Genomic DNA, 21,016 nt, shown 5'->3' on the forward strand with positions numbered 1-21,016 from the left:
CTTATCTGAAATCTCTAATAGGATCAATGTTCACTCGGTTTTACGTAGGTACGTATCGCAAAGACCATGGGAAATTGTCACACACATCACACATAGATTCCTAGAATTTATCGTAGTGGACCTTAACATTCAAATGTAATTTATTTCGGTGATTAACGAGGGCTGAGAATTTAGTGCTTGGGTACGCTTTTCATGGGGCGATTTTATTTTTATTTGAATGCCGGCTAGTTGTAAATTTGGCTATTTCATTAAAAAATTAATTATTTGTAGGAATGCGTCAATAAGTGGACATCTTTCCTGCGTGTTGGAACAAAAATAAAATTTCGAGAAAAGAGTAAAGACAGGTTATGTTGACAGAAAACTGTATTTTAATAATTCCGTGATACTCGATGGTAGTGGATGGTCTAATTGGGGATGCACGCAAAAATTGTCATTGGTGATGAGCTAACTTCCCTATCCCAAACCGAGAGGGCAAGGAATAAAAGAAGGGAAAAATACGAAACTATTATTATAAAGAGTAATTGTTTGGCATTGATTATTTGATAATTGAATTGCAGCAGAAAGACTAGGCCAATTGACACGTTATTATTTGATTTTTTGTTTTGTTTACTGTAACATGATTGGCATCATCATCACAACACTCTAATCGCATCTATTACATAAGCAAAGGTCACCTCCATTTGAAAGCAAGGCAGCATAAGTTCATGGCAGTTTCATTTGTAATTAAAATTGACGCAGAAGATGCAAGCAAAAGATTTGGAAATCTTCCAATAATTCAAATCGAATGCTACTGAAGCTTATTAGATAAGCCGTCATCCACCGGGCGTATATGATACTTGCGTTATAATTATTACGTCAGATTTTGTGCAAAACAAACGATCGCATGAATTAGAAAAAAAAATCGATGAACGAGAAATCTTCTATCCTGAAATATTTTGTGTTAGATTGTTTGCGCGTATTTTCCTTGTTTTCCAATCTTTACATGATGACGCAAGGCATGGCACAGCAGACGGGAAGGCAGATGGGGATTACAGCAGCGCCACCGTACGCGCCTTTGGCACTCGACTCGGATTCGGACGCTTTGGCCGAATGTTTGGCGGCAAATTTCATTTTTCCTTTGGATCTGCCTCCCATTTTCTTTGATTTCTTTTCCAAGGTACGCGACTGTTTGCAGAATAATTTAAAAAAAATTAATCAACGGTATCGCATTGGCGGATTGAGCGGATTAATTACCAAAATTGGAACATCCTTCTTCGTGAACATTTTGTGATCAGGAGGATAATAAACGGGTGGTCCACTAGTGCCTTTCGTTGCTGGTCTTTTCGGTGTTTCTTTTACTATTAAAGGCTCGTCTTCTCCTTCTTTGACTTCCGGTTCGTCGGCCTTTAGGGGAAGTTGCGCAGTTGGAGAGGGAGAAAACACAATCGTTTGTGGATCGCCACGCGGAGTCGAAGTCAACGGCTACAAAGAAAATATGTTATGAGATGAATAGGAGTTTGTTTTTTTATAAATAATTTTCAGCTTACCCGAGTTGGACCGCCATTAAAGGTGGCCATAAGGTCGTCTAACTTTTTGGGCGGAGCTTGAAGCCCAGGATCAGGTGTTCCAAGTTTTCTGTTGGGCAGAGGTGAGCCAGTTCCCGACTGGTAAAGTTTCGGTTTGTTGGTCAATGGGTGAGTTGGTAAATTGCAGTAAGGCTCCGCAGGGCAATCACCAGCCAATCGAGGATAATCTAATAAAAATAAATAAATTTAATTCTATGATACTCAAACATTTATTATTTTATAACGAATACCTGGATGAAAAGGTAAATTGCATAAAAGCTGAGGGTGTCCGGGTATGTTGCATTGTGGAGGCGAATTCAGTCCAATTTCACCGACATGGTCTGGAAAATTGGGATGTTTCGGAACATTGCACAGTAGAGCAGGGTGTCCAGGAACCGTGCATATAGGCAGCGACAGCGGGCTGCTGTCGCCCATAAGAGTAGGGTAATCGTCATGGTAATGAACGTTGCAAATGATAGGCACAGGATCTGGAACTGGAGGTGAAGGTGACCGGGCAGTCAGAGGCGATGGTGTTGGTGAAGGGATTTGAACCTCCACGGTGGGTATAGGCGGGTGTCGGGGAACGTTGCATATCGGCACAGGTGGCACTTCACCTTCAGTCGTGTAGCCCGGGTAGTCAGGGTGGGTTTCAATTGAACAGAGCAGTTCAGGATGTGAAGGGATGAAACAATAAGGAGCGGCGTCTCGATCCTCTGGACCCATCAATTCCGGATATTGCGGATGCGTCTGGATGTTGCACAATCCAAAAGGATGACCGGGAACGTCACAGAACGGCTCAGTTTGAGGTTCAGTCAGTGACATATAATCTGGATATCCTGGATGTCCAGGTCTGAAAAATAAATAAGGTTGAAAAGTTAATTGCCATTTCCTAATTCTTTTCAATCAACTTCGACTTACATGTTACATTTTGATGGCAGTGGGATCGGGTCGTGCGGATGGCTAGGGATTGTGCAGACCAATCCAGCAACAGCCTCAGAGAATTCAGGCAATTCCGGATGAGTAAACTTTGGATAATCTGGATGTACACGGACATTGCAGAGCAGCATGGGATGTCCAGGAACAGTGCACAATGGTAAATCGTCATTTGGTGTCGGAGTGTTGATATTGCCTTCGACTTGCACTGGCGGTTTGCTCGCCTTGAAGTCCGGAAAATCCGGATGTTCGGGGATGTTACATTTATCCAGGACATGACCGGGTACGTTACAGATAGTGTTGGGTTGTTGTCCAGTTGCCTTGGGGTTGCAATATTTCGGATAGTGCGGATGTCGGATGAAATTGCAAATGACGCGCGGATGCCCCTTCGGGAGGTCAATGTTGCAGATGGGCTCGATCTCGGGCGGAGGACAGCGGGAGGCGTGTTTCGGATAATCGCTGTGTTTGGGCATGTTGCACAACAATTCCGGATGCGAAGGAACGTTGCAGATCGACTCTTTGTCCGCCGGGGGGCAGCCAGTAGCGAAATTGGGGTAATCCGGGTGATGGGGATAGTTGCATAAAATGGCCGGATGAACTTTGATGTTGCAAACGGGGTTCGTCGCCTGCGATCCTGTTGGACACGGAGGTGATGCGGCGTACAAAGGGAAATTTGGGTGCCGCTCTGCGAATGGCAATTAAATATATGAGCAACAGAACCATTATAATAATAATAACAGAAACAAATTTTACCTAAATTACACATGGGCTGTGGATGCGACGAGACATTGCACAATAACCCTGCAGATTCGGGAATAATCCTAATATTGTACTTGGGAAAATCTTTGTGATCCTAGCGAAATAAAAATGCCAAGATGCTGATGACGGAACTGGAGAAACAAAGAAAACCAAAATACCGGGAAATTGCAGACGGGACTGTCGAGTTGCTTTTGAGTCATGGCTCCAGCAGCGGCACTCATGTGTTTGCTGTTGATGCGACTGTAATCGACCATCGTCGAATCCCCAGCCGTAGTGCTGCTAGTGCTACTACTAGACACCACTTGCTTCTTGCTACTGCTACTGCTGCTGCTGTAACTGTAAAATTCGCTAGTAGAACCCGAAGTCACTTTCTGATTCGACGATTGATTTCCTTCATTTCTTTCTTCATTTCCTTCGGCCAGTCGAACTGATTTCTTGACTTTGTTTTGTTCTTTCTTGTTGCTCGACAATAAATCGATGCAATCAGGGATCATCTGATTGCCGATATCGACCACAACATTGTTTAAAGATGAATCAACCTTATCTCCGCCAGATCCAGAAGGTTTTTTCTCTTGGTGGCCAGTGGTAGACGTTTTAACAACTTGACTCTTTTTGACCACCGTTTCCACTTCACCACCGCCGCCGCCATTAGTTACATGTGAGGCTCCGCCTTTCTTGCTGCTACTGCTGGTCGTTTCCTCCTTGAAACTGTACGTCACTCCTCGAGTGCTCCAGGCTTTGGCTCTCTGCATAGTTAATCATTTCCAATTTCCAATTATTGGTTTAATTATCTCGGATTATCTCGCAATGAGAGCTATTAAATTCGTTTAACAATTACATCGGAAACGGATGGAGGAGTAGCCTGGAAGGCTTCGGCATCATCCTCGGATGCGGCTGTTGCGGGCATTCCTACGAGAAGAGAACTTTCGCCGTGTGTTTTGTTGGACGAGTGATACTCGCGGTATTCCCTCTGCTGCGAACTCGAACGACTGCCACTTCCGGACAACGCCTTTCCAAACGGTCCCTCCTATTTTTAATTAGATTCCGGAATGATACGCAAATCAATGAATAATGAACAAGTGACTTGAATCCTCACGTTGTAGGGTTCAATCGGATGTAATGGCTCTGGCGATTTGGATCTAGTAACTCTGGCGGATGAGGAAGCTTGCTCCGAGACGGCCGAAGTGTCAAATAAGCGACGGGCAACCGACGTCTGGGCAACGGCCTGTTCCGCTAGGTGTTGGTTAGCGGTTCCGCTGGTCCTGACAGATTTGCTGGACGATTGATGATGGACGGAAGTCGCGTAAACTGGCGAATCTTTGGCTGCAGCTGCTTCTACCTTGGGTGGCACCGTTTTCCTTTGAGGTGAAATACTCCGCTGGAGCTCATCCAGCATCCGATCTAAATAGAGAAAAAAGCATGTCCCCATTACAACGACAACAAACACAAAACTAAACGACGAGAAAAACCTTGAAAACGGTACGGAAATAGAAAATAGGTAGCTCTCCTTTTACAGATGAGATTCAGGATAGAGAGAAATGAGGCTACGAGAAGTCAATAAACACTGCAAAAAAAAAAAGGTTGGGGAAAAGTAGATGGAAGAACTGCACAACCAAACAGTAAATAGGACCAAACCAAACAACAACAGCAAAAAAAAAACGGGGGAAATCACCACGCCAGACCAAGAATAGAACACCAACAGTAGCAGAAATACAGAAAAAGAAAAAATAATATAACCCAATATGATAATAGTGTAGGTTTCAATAACTACATGAGGTAAAATGCGTCAGGCAAACAACATATTCTCCGTATATATTCTTTCCACCACCAAAGATCTGAAAGTGTTGAGAAGAGAAATGAAATTGGCCAAGATCCAAAAGGGGGAAAAAAGATGAAACCAAAGTCAAACCAAAAAGATAAAAACTAGTCAAAACAAATGAATCGGAAAAATATAAAGTGATGCTGAAGTATAGGAAGTTTTTTTCTTTTTGCTACGTATATTTGCCTCTGTCAACACAAAGTTGTTCCTACCTAACTTTGTGTCCCATTCGGAGACGGGATACAGTGGCTGGTGAGGCTCTAAGGAGGAAACATTTTCTTCGACCGCAATTTGATTATTGCTCGTCAACGACTGGTGTTGTTGTCCGGAAGAAGACTGCTGCTTGCTGCTGCTGCTGCTTCTTGTTACCGTCGTCGACGTCTGGGAAAACTGCTGGTGATGGTGGACGTCGCCCGTAGACGAGGCCATCTTTATCGACGTCGCAGTTTTTCTTTCTCAATCAACCACTCAGCGACTCTAATATTATCTAATGGATTGCACACACAGAAATATAACCTGCTCAGATCAACACAATCCAATTGACTGTATCGCATTTCAAGGCTGTCATCATCAATGCACATATATGTGAAAAGAACGAGAATATATTAACAAGGTTGGACCCTCCTCCTTTATCGGGTGGGGCCGGGCGAGGAGGAGTACGAACGTGAGCCAACAAACAAACCCAAATGCGTCTTATTATTATAGTGTCCCGACCTTAAATCAAATGGGAAAATGGAATCAAACGTCAGATTGGGAATCTTTTTTTGGTAGTTTCCCATTTTTCAGGAGGTTTCAAGGAGTTTGCTCAAGTCCAGATGTGATTGGAATACGTTACGTACGTCAATCCGGATAGTTATACACGCTGCACGAAATCAATGCCTCCCCCCTTTGTGGAAAAAGAAATGGACATGCGAGACTCATTGCACACGAGACCTTGGACCTCCCATCAAGTTGACCCTCGCTGGATTGATTGGATCCGCTTCACGCAATGCCGGAATTCCTTGTTTCGGGTTCAAAAGTTATCAGCTGAGACCCAACTCGATGTCCATTCGTCATTTGGTTTGTTCACCTTGTCAGTGGAGTCTCGTGCCAACCATCTTCCGTTTAAGGAAATGAAAAAAGATAACCAAAAGAACAAAAAAGATCCGATCACAAGTTCCTGCCTTATCAGTTGATCACTAAATCAAAAGAGCAAAAACTGTACAGATGCAAGAGAAACCCTTTAATGGAATAGAACCAAAAAATAAAAAGACGTTCGACCTTGGTCCAGTCACGAGAAACGCCTCTGCGCCTACGTAATGTATGGCGGCTGGAAGCCTGAAGCCGTGCCGCGAAATATCTCAACATTCAAACGAGTAATTCTTTTTTTGTATTTTAACCCGCTCCACTGTGTACTAAAGGAAAACGCGGTGGAAGCCAAACCAAAACAAAACAAAAAGAAGGGAAGCCGCCGAGGTTAAACAGAAGAGATCCCAAAAACACGTCGGGATTTCTATTCTCATAGTTGGATCGGCGCAGCAGCGGGAGATGGGAGGGATGTGTGTTGTAATGGGCAACCGAGCAAACGGCGCTGCTCTGACGCGATCTAATTTTAAACCAGGTGATGCATCAAGGCGCCTGATTCATTCTCGTTGCCTCGCCAGTCGAGTGTAGAGCTCAACTGCAACCAATAACACAAGACAGACACACACACACAAAAACCCGAACGATCTAGATCATTTTCAGTTTGAAAAAGAGTCGAACAAAATAACAGGGCGGGATTTCACGTTTTCTTCCTCCTCAATTATATAATCTGACCCATAGTAAAGGGAAAAAAAAAAGAAACCCATCCATCAAGTGCAAACCTCCCCACCCACAACAACAACACAAAAAAGCGAGATGTACACCTAATGCAATCTCATCCTTAAAAACGCGCAGACACAAAGAAATTTTTAAAGCCGAGGTAGAGTTGGAAACGATCATCATTTTACATTGGCCTACCGCGTGTTATTATACGCTAGCGAGTAATAATCTGAAGAGAAAAAAAAATGAAGGGGGGGATTTCACTTTCTCTTTTCTCCTTCTTTTATGTTCGCGGCAGAGAGTCGGAGCGCGGATCTTTTTGGCTCTTGTTTGTGGCAGACGCGCAACCAGAGTCCAAGGCTATGACCAAAGATGGCCCGTGTGCACTCTATCGGCTGCACTGCACACACACAACAACAACATCAACCTTCTTTTCTTTTTACCCTTTCGACCAGGTAAATTCTCCAGGTAAAAATGGAATGAAACTGGTTTATAAGAAATGACATCAAAATCAACAGAAAAAGATGACGTTCGATACCTGACGGAAACGGTGTTGTCTCAAAATGGATCCAGTTCCGGTTGTGATGTCGATTTTGTTTGTTAATCCAGTTGTTGCGCTATTGATGGCGAGTCGGATCCGATTAACGACACTGGACGGTATTGTCAACAGTTGGCCAATACACGAGACAAATAAATTTGTGTTTTCCCCTTGGAGTTGGTGGAAAAAGGAGGTGCGTGTTTGCTGCTGCCAGCGAAGGCGAGAGACCAACTGCGACTGCCGACCCGATGCCAGACTCCTCCTCCTTTTTCTTTCTATACATCGCCCGTTGTCGTCTGTTTAAGGAGTCGAAACGATAAAGGAAAGAATGAAAAAAGGGATAAAAATATTTTGAATCTAAAAGAATGAGAGAAAAAATATGTAAACAACATCCAACCCGAAATATCCAACAAGACTAAATTCAACCGATATGTGGCGGCCAGATGTGCTCCTCAACTGTTGTCAACTGGCTGCTCCCCAACGCCAGCAGGCCGTCTTGATTGAATAACTTCATTTACCTACAAAATATGATCGAGCCGGTCATGATGGAATTCCTGCACGAAGATCGATTGAGAAAAGGAACAAAAAAATAAAATACAAAAGAGCGGATTGTATCGGCATGTTAGAGACGGCGCCAGTTGTATTGGCTAATTCCATCGCCGCCCGTGTCGGTCGGCTCGACAACCGTCCGTCCAACAACATTAGCCAAACATGGACGTATCTACGAATAACCGTACGACGTTGGAGGCAAACGTCAAACAACAAGTACTGCGCCCATCTGTTTAACATCCGCAGCACTCACTCGTTTGACACTTGTTTGTCGTCAAAGAACAAAAGGATTACGCAATAAAAATCCTTCAAAAACTCTAAAGGAAAAATGTTTTAGGGCTGTGGCTGGTCCGGCCAACACCAAATCAAACATTCACACAAAAGCCTCAAAGCAACGCATGCAAGATGGGCAATAGTTAGCCAATGCAAATTTGCAGACGAAAAGGTGTGGTCGAATGCATTTTAAACATTCGTTGGCACAGGTTTCTACCTTTCACGCTCCGTGGGATAGCACAAGGAACTTTCAGAAAGTCCACCGTTCGGTTATAATTATCAAACAGCACGAACGCGTAGTATGTGTGTCTGATGAATCTGGGGAATCATTCCGGCCATCCAGCCAACAGCAGCGAGGCGCATTCTATACAGCAGCGTCGTGATTCACGAACCATGCACGCCACCACGGTAGGATAACCGTTGGCGGTGTTGGATTTTCGTCTATTTCACTAACTTTCGGAATTTTCCCCCCATCGAGCGATGGTTGAATATTATAAGAGCAGCTATAGATAGACGCCTTATAGAAACACCCACGGACAGTCTATCTGGGCATAGGATGTAGGGCTTTTAAAAGTAACCGGTAAAAGTAGTTGACTCATCATCGTTGCGAAGTGGGGGGAAGGAAGCTGGATTCGTTTTTCTCTTGGAAATTTGCCCACCGCGCTTTTGTGATCTCCACTGCTTGCATTGGCTCCCTTACCCTTTGCAACCTACTCAAACGACCTCAATGGATAGGGGCCATTTTATGCACGGCAAAAAAAGAAATAACGAAAAAGTAAAATCGGGTTCTAAATTAGAACAAAACAACTTGTTGAAAAACAACAACTTCGAATGATTTGGGGGCTGTTGAAGGCAGCTGTGATTTCCGATCAAGTGGATACCAAGTTGGAATGTTAGTCTACGTCCAACCTATAAAAGGGGTGACACGGCGAAACAGCTGGTAATTAATTCCCATTCAAACAAGTTCAAATGTCAAGAGTAGTGCCGGCTAGCCGCAAAACACACGATCAAGTGATTTTCATTACATTATTGGCATTTTATACAGCACGAGCTTCGGGAGAAATTCAACAAGTCAAGAGTGGGATATAGCGGCCAAGGTCCGCTGCTGCGCTGTCAAGTGCTGCCGAATCAAAAAGTTTTTAAAAGGTGGCAAGGCCGTTGCATGCTAAACATCCAATCCGTGTCACGACCAATAACGCTCAGAAAAAGCGATAAAAAACCTATTAGCAAATGGAGAAGTAAAAAAGGAAGCTGCCGCTGCTGTTGCGTGGAATTCAATGGAAAAAGTGGGTCACGACACGAACAGCTTTTTTCGAGAATTTCAATAAATAAAGTCACACGATGGAAGAAAAAAAAGTCCTTATAAAATGAATGTTGACCATCAGCTGTTGAAGGAGGAATCAAAAGGCCCAACAATGTCACATTCAACAGGTGGCCGGCCGAGGATGGAAAGCGAAGGACGTTATAATTCTCTACGACCTTTTAAGTGTGGCCTTAACAGTTGGGCGACAAGGAAATCGTGACTGGGCATCATCAACATGTTTACGTTTCAGCGATTAACCAATTTAAAGACACATTTTAGGCCTATGATGGATAAATCGTTGATAAAAGAGACCTGCCATAACTCTGCAATTTAAAGCTCGCAACAACACTACCCACTGAAAGAAACAAAATCAAAGTGAATTAGTATGCAGGGCCACTTGTATGACGTCATTTGATAAAAACGACAGGGAGAAAACTTGTTGGGCCATCACCCAAAAGACGGGAAAAGAAGTGGGTATAGTAAATAATAAAAGAAGGGCGTTGTTTTCAGGTGACGCCCTCGAGACCTTGCACTAGCCGAACCCTATAACAGTCTATGCCCATGTATGAATGCGTCCAGGCTCTTAATTTTCTCCCAAGGAAGGGGGAAACGCGGACACAAAAGTTGAAAAACCAACAGAGTTGACTCCAAGCGACAATTGACAACGCACCCGTTTTCTTCTAGTCAATAAAGAATTCCAAGAATCTGAATTACACAAACACATTGGGAAATAACGAAAGCTTATCGATGCCAATTAAGTCGCTGTTATCCCAGCTGTTTTGACAATCCCGATTTGGACATTCTTTTCCTCTCGTGCAAAGCTGCAATCTCGCCATAAAAGGCAATGTCTTTCGTCTTATCTTTCCTTGTGGGCAACAAAACATAACAGTGCACGGTTCTTTGCCTGGTCGCCACCAGTTCGCTATAAAGTTATTGGCGCCGGCGTCTTCCCATTTTGCTCGTATACATACTGTCTTTGTTTCCCCTCCAGCTCCTTATACAGTATGATCAATCTCTACGACGCACTACAGGTGGAAAGGTAAAGAAAAAGAAGTTGGCCATCATATCCGCTGCCTAGCAACGATTTTACCAGATCCATTTAAAACAAAAACAATTTTCGTTGACGTCATGTTGAGTTGTCGTCACCGTCGTCGGCAATCCGCCAACGCGAGTACAAGAAACAAAAAACAAAACAAGACGGAAGGACACAAAAAGTAGCGAATTTCCGTTACCTTATTGGTTCCATGGGTTGAAATTATTTATCCGCGGTGAACTAAAGTAGATCCATACATGGAGTCATTATTAGTACGATCACTCCCATACAACAGCGGCCGGCAGCCATCTGCGTAATAATCAATGAGACCACAGTCCATTTTTGTGACATTTTGGACAATCTATTATTACATGACGTCAATTCTTGGCCCGTGACATACGTAGAGACCCCGCGTATCAAGCAAAGTGTTTTCTTGTTTCTATTCAATGGCCACTTTTGTCATTCATTTTAACGCCATATCTCACGGAGAATTCATTTTTATAAAACGGTTGCTTGGTTACAATAATAGAAAAAAAGGAAAAATAACAGGAAGTCTCTTTGTTCTCGGCGATTTGTAACGTGTGACGAGAGAACAGTTTCTTGAAATGTATGAAAGGAAAGAATTTGATCGATTTTTGGGGATAAGATTATTTGACGTATGCGTTTATCTTGCAATGCTGCTTTATTTACTTCGCCATTCTATTTTCTACGTCAGTCCACGTAAGAGACGAACAGCTGGGAGATATTCAATTGAATTCATTAAGATAATTTATTTATCAATAGTGTATTAGTGTCACTTTTCGAAAATGGCTCCGAAATTCCCTGATGAGGTCAACGTCTTTTTGGTTCCACATTCTCGAATGAAGGATCTTGTCGGCAATTATATGGATCAGGTATCTTTTCCTTATTATTGTGTAGTGCTAATTAATTGTGTTTATTGTATGTGTCTACTGCTAGCTGTCTACAGCAGATTTTCGCAGCAATGGTGCCCTGGAACATCTACTTCCTCTGCTGGAGAACACCTTCAGCGAGTTTAAAAGTCACGAACACATTGAGAACCAGTACATTCTGGAACAGCTGAAGCAGAGGCTCAAATTGGTCAATGTCACCAGCACATCTGTTTGCAATTGCCATGGAGACAGTCAACTAGTTGAGGTGATTTTCATTGCCAAATATTCAACTCTCATTTTTATCCTGACCCAACGTCTTTTGGGTAGATCCTCAACTTACTTCGTGATGGATACACCTGCACCAGCAAGCCCATCTCTGAGCGGATCAGTTTTGGTTCCCAGCTGCAGAAAGTTGTGTCGGATTTCACCCAGCATTTCATCCCCCACATGCAGGAAGAAGAGGAAATCTTCCAGCCGCTTCTCATGAAGTACTTTGCCCACGAAGAGTTGCTGCAGCTCAAACAGCAGGTCATCCAGCAGCACGAGATCTGGAAGGAGAAGCTGGTGGCCCAAAAGGAAACGGCCGAGAACATGCTGGCCCTCCTCAATACGGTCGCATCAGAGGTCACCGATTACCGGTCGGGCAACGACGAAGAGTACCAAGAGACTCTGCAAACACTCGTGGAATTGACTTGCGAAAACTTGACGAAGAATAACAAGATCGAGAGGGAAAATGTTGTGGAAGCCGGCTTCGACAATCTCCCTCAAGAGATGATGCTCCACATCTTCTCCTACTTGAACCCGCTCGACAGGACCCGATGCGCCCAAGTTAGCAAACACTGGAATATGCTCATCTACTCGCCGCAATTGTGGAAGGTGATCTACCCGACCAACTGGGCCAAGGGCCACTACGATTTCCAGTACCGCGATCCCTACACCCTGGTGGAATCGGAATGGAAAAGCAAGTCCATGATGGAGGATAACGACGATTTAATGAGCGATTCCGAAGAACCTTTGTCATCCGAGGCCGAAAAGGAGATTCGATGCTACGAAAAGTGAGAAACAACAAAAATTGGGGGGAAAAACCATGAAATATTTTAAAATTTTATTTATTTTTTTTTTATTTTAAATGATTTCAGGTTTACTATGAACGCCTTGGTTCGTATTGGCGATGGTGTTCAACGTGTGGTGGTTGCAGGTGGTCTGAATTTGAGTAGCACCATCTTGCGTTCAATGTTGGTCCTTTGTCCCAATATCCAGCACCTCGACGCCAGTTACACCAACATCACCGACTTATCTTTCAAGGGGTTAGTTTGTGGGCACACAAAGTCCAAAGATTAAAATCAATAACACTTTTGATTGGCGTTATTAGATTGGCTTTGAAGAAAGCCTGCGTTCAATTGGAGCATTTGGATCTCACCGGCTGCCGCTACGTCACCGACGTTGGCCTGGAACGTCTAGGCAACTGTTTCAGGTCGGAACTGTCCGGAAGCTTTTACAATTCCAGATGCGGATCATGTTGTCAATCGTGCAAAAGCTGCCCGAAATATTCTGATCCGGTGTCGTCCGCCTACAACAGCAATTCCAGTTTGGCGGAAGAGGACGTTTTTTCGCCTGGATTGCTGTATTTGAGCTTATCCGGCTGCACGTCCGTCACCGACTTTGGACTGCAATCCTTGCTGGAAGTCACCATGGAGAAAGAGAGTCTGCACTACATGGACCTGAGTGGCTGTCCACTGATTTCAGGGCTGGGCCTCCAGATGATCACCGAGCATTCGTCCCGTCTACTGCCGGAAGATCTTTACTATTGCAATCGAATCCAGGAGGGGCCCTATCCGGACGAAGCCAACGGATGCCAGAATTTAGAGTGCCCGTTGAGAGGTTGTTGCTGCATCGATCAGTGAAAAAATACTCTACGGATGTTGCGTTTCTTTTTGTTGTTCCGGTTTTTTGGGTTAATGAATTCCTAAAACAAGTTCGTTAGTGTGCCATTTGATTGTGATAATGATTTGGCATGTCGTTTCTTCCTTGTAGGATCGCTTGTTTAATTTACAGATTCGATTTTTTACGGTTTTTCATTCTATTTCTGGTCAAAGTTATTCACAAATAATCTGTCGATGGCTCGATGCGGTTATATATAATTGATTGTCATCATGAATATTAGGTTGATAATACTCGAGAACCTCAAATGTTTTAAATTTCAAGTTTAGATATTACAACAGTTTCTAGGATCACACAAAACTGGTCTAAAAAAAAAGACAAAATCAAACATCGCTTATTCTCTCTTGGTTTATTGGCGTTCTTGATTTCCTTCTTCTTCAGAAATATATCAAAACATATTAATTAAAGTCATTTTAGCGACAGATATCGATCGGCGAATGTCATTATTGGCTATTTAGACCAGCTCCAACAGTTCTAGCAAATTCTTGATCCTTTCCCTTACGGAAAAATCTCATCAAACTATATGAGTAATCATATGTTTTTTAATGACAGAAATGATTTTTTAATAATTTTACATGATCTCATATATTTCTCATTAAATTGATGAAAATTTTCACCCTCATATTTATCATTAAAAATGTTTAAAATATTTTTTTCTCACTTTATGTGAGATATAACCCAATCCATAGTAGGAAATCGTATCGTCCAACGAGTACATGAAACAAAAAAAAAGGGAGCCGAAAAAAAATAGCGAATTTCCCTTACCTTATTGGTGCGATGAGTTGAAATTATTTACTTGCTGTGAACTAAAGTGGATCCTTCGACCACGATATAAAATCAAAGGTAGGCCTACACTCTCGCGCTATTTCAGTTTCTTGGAAGAAACGGCGGGTGTTTAGTAAAGGGTCCCAAGATTTCCCGCCAGGTTACGTTGTTACGTTAAGTTAACGGAGCCAAAAAAGGGTCCGTTAACGCATGTTTTACGTTATCCGAGTTAAACGTAACATCACTAAGTAATAGTCCTTATAGTTTTAGCTAACAAAGTTAGGCGAACGGTCTGTTTGGTTTGATATCATGTTGCTTAAGAATTCGAGCGAAATAAAAAAGAAATAGCTAATTAATAGATGTTTATTAGGTTACATCAATAATCATATGCTGGATCATTATTTCATACATTATCTTTATTTCTTTATTTCAACTTCTTAAAAGCCACCTAAACGTCACAAACGATGTTACCATCAATATATAAGCCAAAAGAACAATTCCCTGTGTATGTCTATTAGCTTAAAATCAGCAAAAATCCGATGAATAAATTCGGATACTGTCTAACGTAGATCATCGCTACGGAATCGCTTAAAAAGTTACATCAACTGTCGAGGAACTTCTTTGCCATGTTACTGCCAAATATTTTTTCCGCAATTTCATTATTATTTGTGTTAAATTTAATCTGTTTTAGTCGTTGTTTTAATTGTTTACATAATGACACAGGGCATAGCACAACAGACGGGAAGGCAAATGGGAATGACGGCGGCACCACCAGCACCTGCCTTAAATTTGGTATCCGATTCAGAGCCGCCAGCAGAATATTTGGCAGAATACTTCATTTTGCCTTTGCCTCCACCTCCCATAGACATCGAATGCGATTGTTGCTAAAACAGATAAATTTGAATTAAGCCAAGAAACGAAATTCAAATCTGATTTTAAATAAGCTACCATTAGGAGTGGGGCATCAGGAGGTGTTTTCGTGAACATGTCGTTGGTTTCTGGTGGATAATAAACGGGAGGGCCGCTGGTACCGTTAGTGGCAGGTCTCTTGGGTGTTTCAGAGAATAAAGGCTCCTTGGGAACCAAAGTTGTTCCATTCGTTTCGTGAATAGGAGCAGAAAATGGCGTGGGATCGGCTGCCACACGAGGCGTCGACGTGAATGGCTGAAAGTTCCAATAATTGTTGTGTATTTGTCCATTCTTAATGAACAAGATCTTTACCTGGTAGGGGCCACCGTTGAACGTATCCATCAAGTCGTCCAGTTTCTTGGGAGGCGATTGGAGGCCAGGATCCATTTCTGGGCGTCTGATTGTCGGCAGAGGAGAACCACCGATCCCTCGTTGGTACATTTTAGGTTTAATGGTTGTCGGTATAGCATAAGGACTGGCAAAAGGATCCTGCAGATTTGGAATCGGCGGATTTCTCCTTACAGCCGGGTGTCGAGGAACATTACAGATGGGCTCTGAGGGCATTTCAGCTTCAGTCATGTAACCCGGGTAGTCGGGGTGAGTTTCAATTGAACAGAGCAGTTCAGGATGTGAAGGGATGAAACAATAAGGAGCGGCGTCTCGATCCTCTGGGCCCATCAATTCCGGATATTGCGGATGCGTCTGGATGTTGCACAATCCAAAAGGATGACCGGGAACGTCACAGAACGGCTCAGTTTGAGGTTCAGTCAGTGACATATAATCTGGATATCCTGGATGTCCAGGTCTTCAACGATAAAATAAAAATATTTAAAATTCAGGCACTTTTCAAACGAACTATTAGTTATACGGTATGTGAAATTTACATGTTACACTTAGAAGGCATAGGACTTCGACCGTGTTGATGGCTGGGGATTGTGCAGACCAATCCAGCAACAGCCTCAGAGAATTCAGGCAATTCCGGATGAGTAAATTTTGGATAATCTGGATGTACACGGACATTGCAGAGCAGCATTGGATGTCCAGGAACAGTGCACAATGGTAAATCGTCATTTGGTGTCGGAGTGTTAATATTGCCTTCGATTTGCACTGGCGGTTTCTTTGCCTTGAAGTCCGGAAAATCCGGATGTTCGGGGATGTTACATTTATCCAGGACATGACCGGGTACGTTACAGACAGTGTTGGGTTGTTGTCCAGTTGCCTTGGGGTTGCAATATTTCGGATAATGCGGATGTCGGATGAAATTGCAAATGACGCGCGGATGCCCCTTCGGGAGGTCAATGTTGCAGATGGGCTCGATCTCGGGCGGAGGACAGCGGGAGGCGTGTTTTGGATAATCGCTGTGTTTGGGCAAGTTGCACAACAATTCCGGATGCGAGGGAACGTTGCAGATCGACTCTTTGTCCGCCGGGGGGCAGCCAGTAGCGAAATTGGGGTAATCCGGGTGATGGGGATAGTTGCATAAAATGGCCGGATGAACTTTGATGTTGCAAACGGGAGTTGTTGCCTGTGATCCTGCTGGACACGGAGGTGATGCGGCGTACAAAGGGAAATTGGGGTGGCGCTCTATAAATGGCAATAAAATAGATGAGCAACTACCAATTTCAATAATAAGAAAATAAATTCACCTAAATTACACATGGGTTGTGGATGCTTTGCAACATTACACAAGAGCCCCGATGATTCGGGAATAATCCGAAGATTGTACATTGGATAATCTTCGTGATCCTGATGAGATAAAATGTGAAACGGTTCAATGACAAAATGTGAAAACGTTTAATGTTAATTATTACCGGAAAATTACAGATGGGGCTATTGAGCTGCTGTTGCGAGAGTGAATGAATTCCGGCGGCCCTCATCTGCCTTTGATTGATCCTTGTGTAATCAATGACGTGATGATGGTGAGTGGCAGACGCTAAACTAGACGAGCTGATTGACATGGATTGCATTCGATTATCGGCCCCCGTTGACTGGATCGGCATTTCGGCGGATTCGGAGGTGGCAGCTTTGCTGCTGCTACTGTAACTGTAAAACTGTTGTCGACTGCTGCTAGAGCTGAAACTATTACTTCCAACAGTTCCAGACTGCATCACTACCGGGGCAGAAGCGCCAGATGATTGGACGTGTTGAGATTGATGCGTATGCGATTGGACCATCGTCCGGACGGATTGCTTTTCTCTGTTTTCCAACACTGGAGCCTGCTGCTGGGTTGACCTAGTGGCCATTTCGCTCACAATCATCAAATCTTGAAGTGCCGAATCAATTTCATCCGTTCCATATCCCAACGGTTGTTGACCATTGGAAGACGTTTTCACGAGTTGGCTCTTTTTGACGACCGTTTCCACCTCGCCATCGACTCCGGTACCACCGATCTTGCTAGTGCTGGTGGATTCCGACGCAAAGTTGTAAGCCACACCTCGACTACTCCAAGCTTTAGCTCTCTGCAAGGGAAAAAGAGAGTGAGTTGAAACAAAAAAATTGTAAACATGAGCTGTAAGATTTCATTTACATCCGAAACGGAGGTCGTGGCTCCTTGAAAGTCATCGTCGGATCGTCCGTCGTCGACTGACGTGGACGAAGGCATTCCCACAAGGACAGTTCCGCCGCCGTGAGTTTGGTTGGACGAGTGATACTCGCGGTATTCACGTTGCTGCTGGGAACTCTGCGACCGAACGCTGCTGATGCTGCCACCTCTCGACAAAGCTTTGCCGAACAGTCCGTCCTATATTTCAAACCAATCCATCAACTTTGATTCGGTTTTTTAATTTAGGATTGGACGGACTTACGTTGTACGATCCCGTCTGAGGAATGTGTTGCTCCGGCGATTGGGACCTGGCGGCTCTGATGGAAGCAGGACTGGCCCCTTGATCCAGGGAATGATTGGACGCAATGGATGAAGTGTCGAACACCCGACGGGAACTGGATGGTGTCGTCCGGTGATGTTCTTGATGCTGACTGGTGTTGCTGGAGCTCACAGTTTGCCTCGACGATTGGTGATGAGACCCGGAAGTAACGGAATAAGAAGATGACGTGTCTTTGGCTCCCACACTCCCAGCACTTCCTTCGATCCTGCTCGCAGAAGTCCCAGCTTTCCTCTGCGGCGAGATGCTCAGCTGGAGCTCATCCAGCATCCGATCTGCACGACAAACGACAGCGCAATCAACAACAGTCAACACAGGCAATCCAATTTTAATTAAGATTGATGTATAGTTGTTTTAAAAAATGAGAACAGATGGTAGGTGAAAGTATGGAAAAGGTAATTTAACAGCGATAATACACAAAGAGAATTTGGGGATAGAAAAAAAAGAGGGTCAAATTGAAAGAGCAAAGAGACCGACAGACACATTCCAAGAATAGAACGTGACTCGATACAGAAAGAGCGCTATATAGCCAACATACCGACGAACGGAGGGGACGAAAACAAACCAGTAACATATAATCAGTTAACGTACTTATTGCTATAACACTGGTATGTGTACACAAGGTTAGACAGGAGACAGGACGGACTCGAAGCGGATACTTGACGTTTCAACTAGAGCGTTATTTGCATAAACTAATTATACAAGTCGACACAGAAAGCGAGCTGCTTTCACTTTCGAGAATTGGAACCCAACTGGCGAGAGATGTAGAAAAAGCAGCTTTGTAAAATCAGCCGGAAATGACGACTCGCCGAGTTAAAATGGAATGGATGGGTAAAGAGTTATTTTTAAAAATCGGAAGGGGGGGGGGGCAATCATTACGCCATAACCATCTAATCTTCGTATGATGAAAGAAAAAAGAAGCTAGCTAACCTAGCTTTTGATCCCATTCAGAGGCGGGGTATAACGGCTGATGAAGTTGTGCTCCGTGATCTTCTTCGACTTCGACTTCATCGTTATCATATCCGGAATAATGTTGTTGGCTCCACGATTGCTGGTGGCGGCTGCTGCTGCTGTTGACCGACGATGTCGAATAATGGTGCTGCTGGATATCTCCCGACATCGCCATCTTATATTCGTGTCTCACCGCCTTTAGATTATTAAACGAAATGAAATAAAATAGCAATAACGAATATAATGTTAAAGACAAGAATAACGAAAAGCTAAACAAACACAAAAACTAAAATTTGAGGGACCCCCTACGGCCTACGGAATGGTGGGTGATTCATTGTTTGCTCAAGAGCCGAAGCAAAAGATGATTGAGTTATTCATCATCGTGTTTACTATCGACCATTAGCATAATCTCACAATCAAAGCTGCATACATAAAGAGCCAGTATTTTTCAATTATCGAAAAGTTAATGAGACAAAATCATTAATCCCGATGACGCTATTGCATTTACATAGCCCACAGGTAATACAACGGCCCAGAGCAAACAAAAAGTCTCGGCAGCCAAAAAGAAAACCGCCCCAAAGGCCTATGCATATGGAAGATGTGATATAACTGGAGAAAGAGTTGGCTGCATTCAAATGAGTAATGAATAAGGTGCGGGTCAGCGCAGACGTCTGCTGTCTGCTGGCCTTGGACATCAATCACGTAGGCCGATGCAGGAAGGGCCTCTTATTATAATTCCGGAAAGAATCAAAATCACCTGCTGGCTTATTGTGTGTGCCTATACATGAAGATTTGAATGAGAGGCCGTGCCGCGAATATTTCAACATTCAAATGAAGACGAAAGACTTTTTTTGACGGTGCATTCTAACACAAACGAGAGGGCGAAATATTTCCGAAAACGGCAATTGAGTTGTATATTGACGATGGAATTTTTTTTTCCTCCTTATTTCCCCCCCACGTGAGAGGGGCAACCCATAGAAAATGGGTCATCGCCTTGTCAAAAAAAAAAACTGGGAAACAAAGAAACGGCTGTGCTGCTGCGGCAAACGAAGAAGAAGAATATAACAGCGCGGCGCTCGTCGTGACGACGGAGAAAGATGCGAGGCACGCGATCTAATTTTAAACCGGGCGGGAGCGACGCGTTCGCGGGTTAATGTAACAGGCGGCACACACACAGACACAGGGGTGAGGAGCAAGGTTTCTTCTTCGTAAAATATTCACATCTTCTTCAAATATCCATCAAAGAGAATAAAAAGGGAAACACCCTTTTTCCTTCCAACAAAATCTGAACGAAAATTTCAAAATATTTAGAAAAAACGGGTTCTCTCGATGATGGTCGTTTTGAATCGCCCACTTAAAACGGGAGTCTATCTGAAAGAGTCACAACCTATAACGTATATATACTATTATAGAGGCAAGGCCGTGGATACTAGATGCTTTCGCTCTCTCTTTGGGGTACGTTTTCTTCGCTGCCTCTCTCACAGTTCAGACACACAGAGAAACAGAAGAGTCGGGCAGTCCAAGGCTATGACCAAAGATGGTCTGCACTGCCACGGGCACCGACCCGCTCTCTCTCTCTCCGTCTATCTACACACGTAGCGCAACAAAAAAATCGGGATATCTATGTGTACTTTTCTAGATATCGTTACAGAATATCGCATCGTGATGTAATCTCTGTTCTAGCTAATTATGACGAATTCTAAAAGGAGCGCTATAACATAATCGTTTTGATCTAATGATAGAAGCCTATTTACCTGTTGCGGATCAACAGCTGTGTGAGAAAGGTGATGGTTATCCAGTGACCGGTGCTGATGTGTGACGGATGGATGATAGCGGAGAGGAGTCGGCTGGTTAAAAACGGACACTGATGGATTTATTGGCGAGAGCCGATGAAATTTTCCGTCCTGGTGGATATTAACAAACCAAATCGGCGAGCGCGCAACAGAAATTCGTGAGCGGATCGAAAGAGCGGGAGGAGAGTGAGCGCTGCAACCAGCACGAGGACGAGAGAGCAACTGCCGACCCGCCAACAGATTCCTTGTCCTTTTTCTAGACGTCGTTCACAGCAGCAGCTCCATGCATCCAGCGCGTTCGTATACCTTGAGGAGGACGGAAAAACGAATGGAGATTGAGTAACATTTTTTGGAA

General features: G+C 43.7%; 3 protein-coding genes across 7 annotated transcripts; 1 reads left to right on the top strand and 2 right to left on the bottom strand.

Moving 5' to 3' along the window:
• Positions 1 to 345: 345 nt before the first annotated feature.
• On the bottom strand, positions 346 to 7,792 carry LOC124198800 (proteoglycan 4-like). 3 transcript variants are annotated; one of them, XM_046594842.1, is made up of 11 exons: positions 7,376 to 7,792; positions 5,268 to 5,542; positions 4,333 to 4,637; positions 4,075 to 4,263; positions 3,395 to 3,982; positions 3,231 to 3,330; positions 2,463 to 3,162; positions 1,796 to 2,394; positions 1,527 to 1,732; positions 1,234 to 1,461; positions 346 to 1,164 (listed from the first exon to the last, which is right to left on the bottom strand). In XM_046594842.1, exons 2-11 carry the CDS (start codon positions 5,482 to 5,484, stop codon positions 979 to 981), a joined length of 3,318 nt encoding a protein of 1,105 aa, XP_046450798.1. In that variant the 5' UTR covers positions 5,485 to 5,542; positions 7,376 to 7,792; the 3' UTR covers positions 346 to 978. The 3 variants fall into 3 exon arrangements, with proteins under 3 accessions (XP_046450798.1, XP_046450800.1, XP_046450799.1); XM_046594844.1 differs by lacking the exon at positions 5,268 to 5,542 and adding an exon at positions 5,572 to 5,574 and having other exon boundaries at positions 7,376 to 7,635; XM_046594843.1 differs by lacking the exon at positions 5,268 to 5,542 and having other exon boundaries at positions 7,376 to 7,635.
• A 3,336-nt stretch (positions 7,793 to 11,128) lies between these two features.
• LOC124198848 (F-box/LRR-repeat protein 5-like) lies at positions 11,129 to 13,581 on the top strand. 2 transcript variants are annotated; one of them, XM_046594898.1, is made up of 6 exons: positions 11,129 to 11,253; positions 11,317 to 11,426; positions 11,491 to 11,688; positions 11,751 to 12,478; positions 12,563 to 12,730; positions 12,796 to 13,581. In XM_046594898.1, exons 2-6 carry the CDS (start codon positions 11,340 to 11,342, stop codon positions 13,325 to 13,327), a joined length of 1,713 nt encoding a protein of 570 aa, XP_046450854.1. In that variant the 5' UTR covers positions 11,129 to 11,253; positions 11,317 to 11,339; the 3' UTR covers positions 13,328 to 13,581. The 2 variants fall into 2 exon arrangements, with proteins under 2 accessions (XP_046450854.1, XP_046450853.1); XM_046594897.1 differs by having other exon boundaries at positions 11,223 to 11,426.
• Positions 13,582 to 14,474: 893 nt separating this feature from the next.
• LOC124198847 lies at positions 14,475 to 20,933 on the bottom strand. 2 transcript variants are annotated; one of them, XM_046594895.1, is made up of 10 exons: positions 20,623 to 20,933; positions 18,848 to 19,064; positions 17,843 to 18,192; positions 17,566 to 17,778; positions 16,850 to 17,497; positions 16,685 to 16,784; positions 15,923 to 16,622; positions 15,351 to 15,843; positions 15,078 to 15,293; positions 14,475 to 15,013 (listed from the first exon to the last, which is right to left on the bottom strand). In XM_046594895.1, exons 2-10 carry the CDS (start codon positions 19,041 to 19,043, stop codon positions 14,837 to 14,839), a joined length of 3,093 nt encoding a protein of 1,030 aa, XP_046450851.1. In that variant the 5' UTR covers positions 19,044 to 19,064; positions 20,623 to 20,933; the 3' UTR covers positions 14,475 to 14,836. The 2 variants fall into 2 exon arrangements, with proteins under 2 accessions (XP_046450851.1, XP_046450852.1); XM_046594896.1 differs by lacking the exons at positions 18,848 to 19,064; positions 20,623 to 20,933 and adding an exon at positions 18,509 to 18,697.
• Between the last annotated feature and the right edge of the window lie 83 nt (positions 20,934 to 21,016).

The sequence above is a fragment of the Daphnia pulex genome, chromosome 7, assembly GCF_021134715.1.
Source record: "Daphnia pulex isolate KAP4 chromosome 7, ASM2113471v1".
NCBI classification, from domain to species: domain Eukaryota; kingdom Metazoa; phylum Arthropoda; class Branchiopoda; order Diplostraca; family Daphniidae; genus Daphnia; species Daphnia pulex.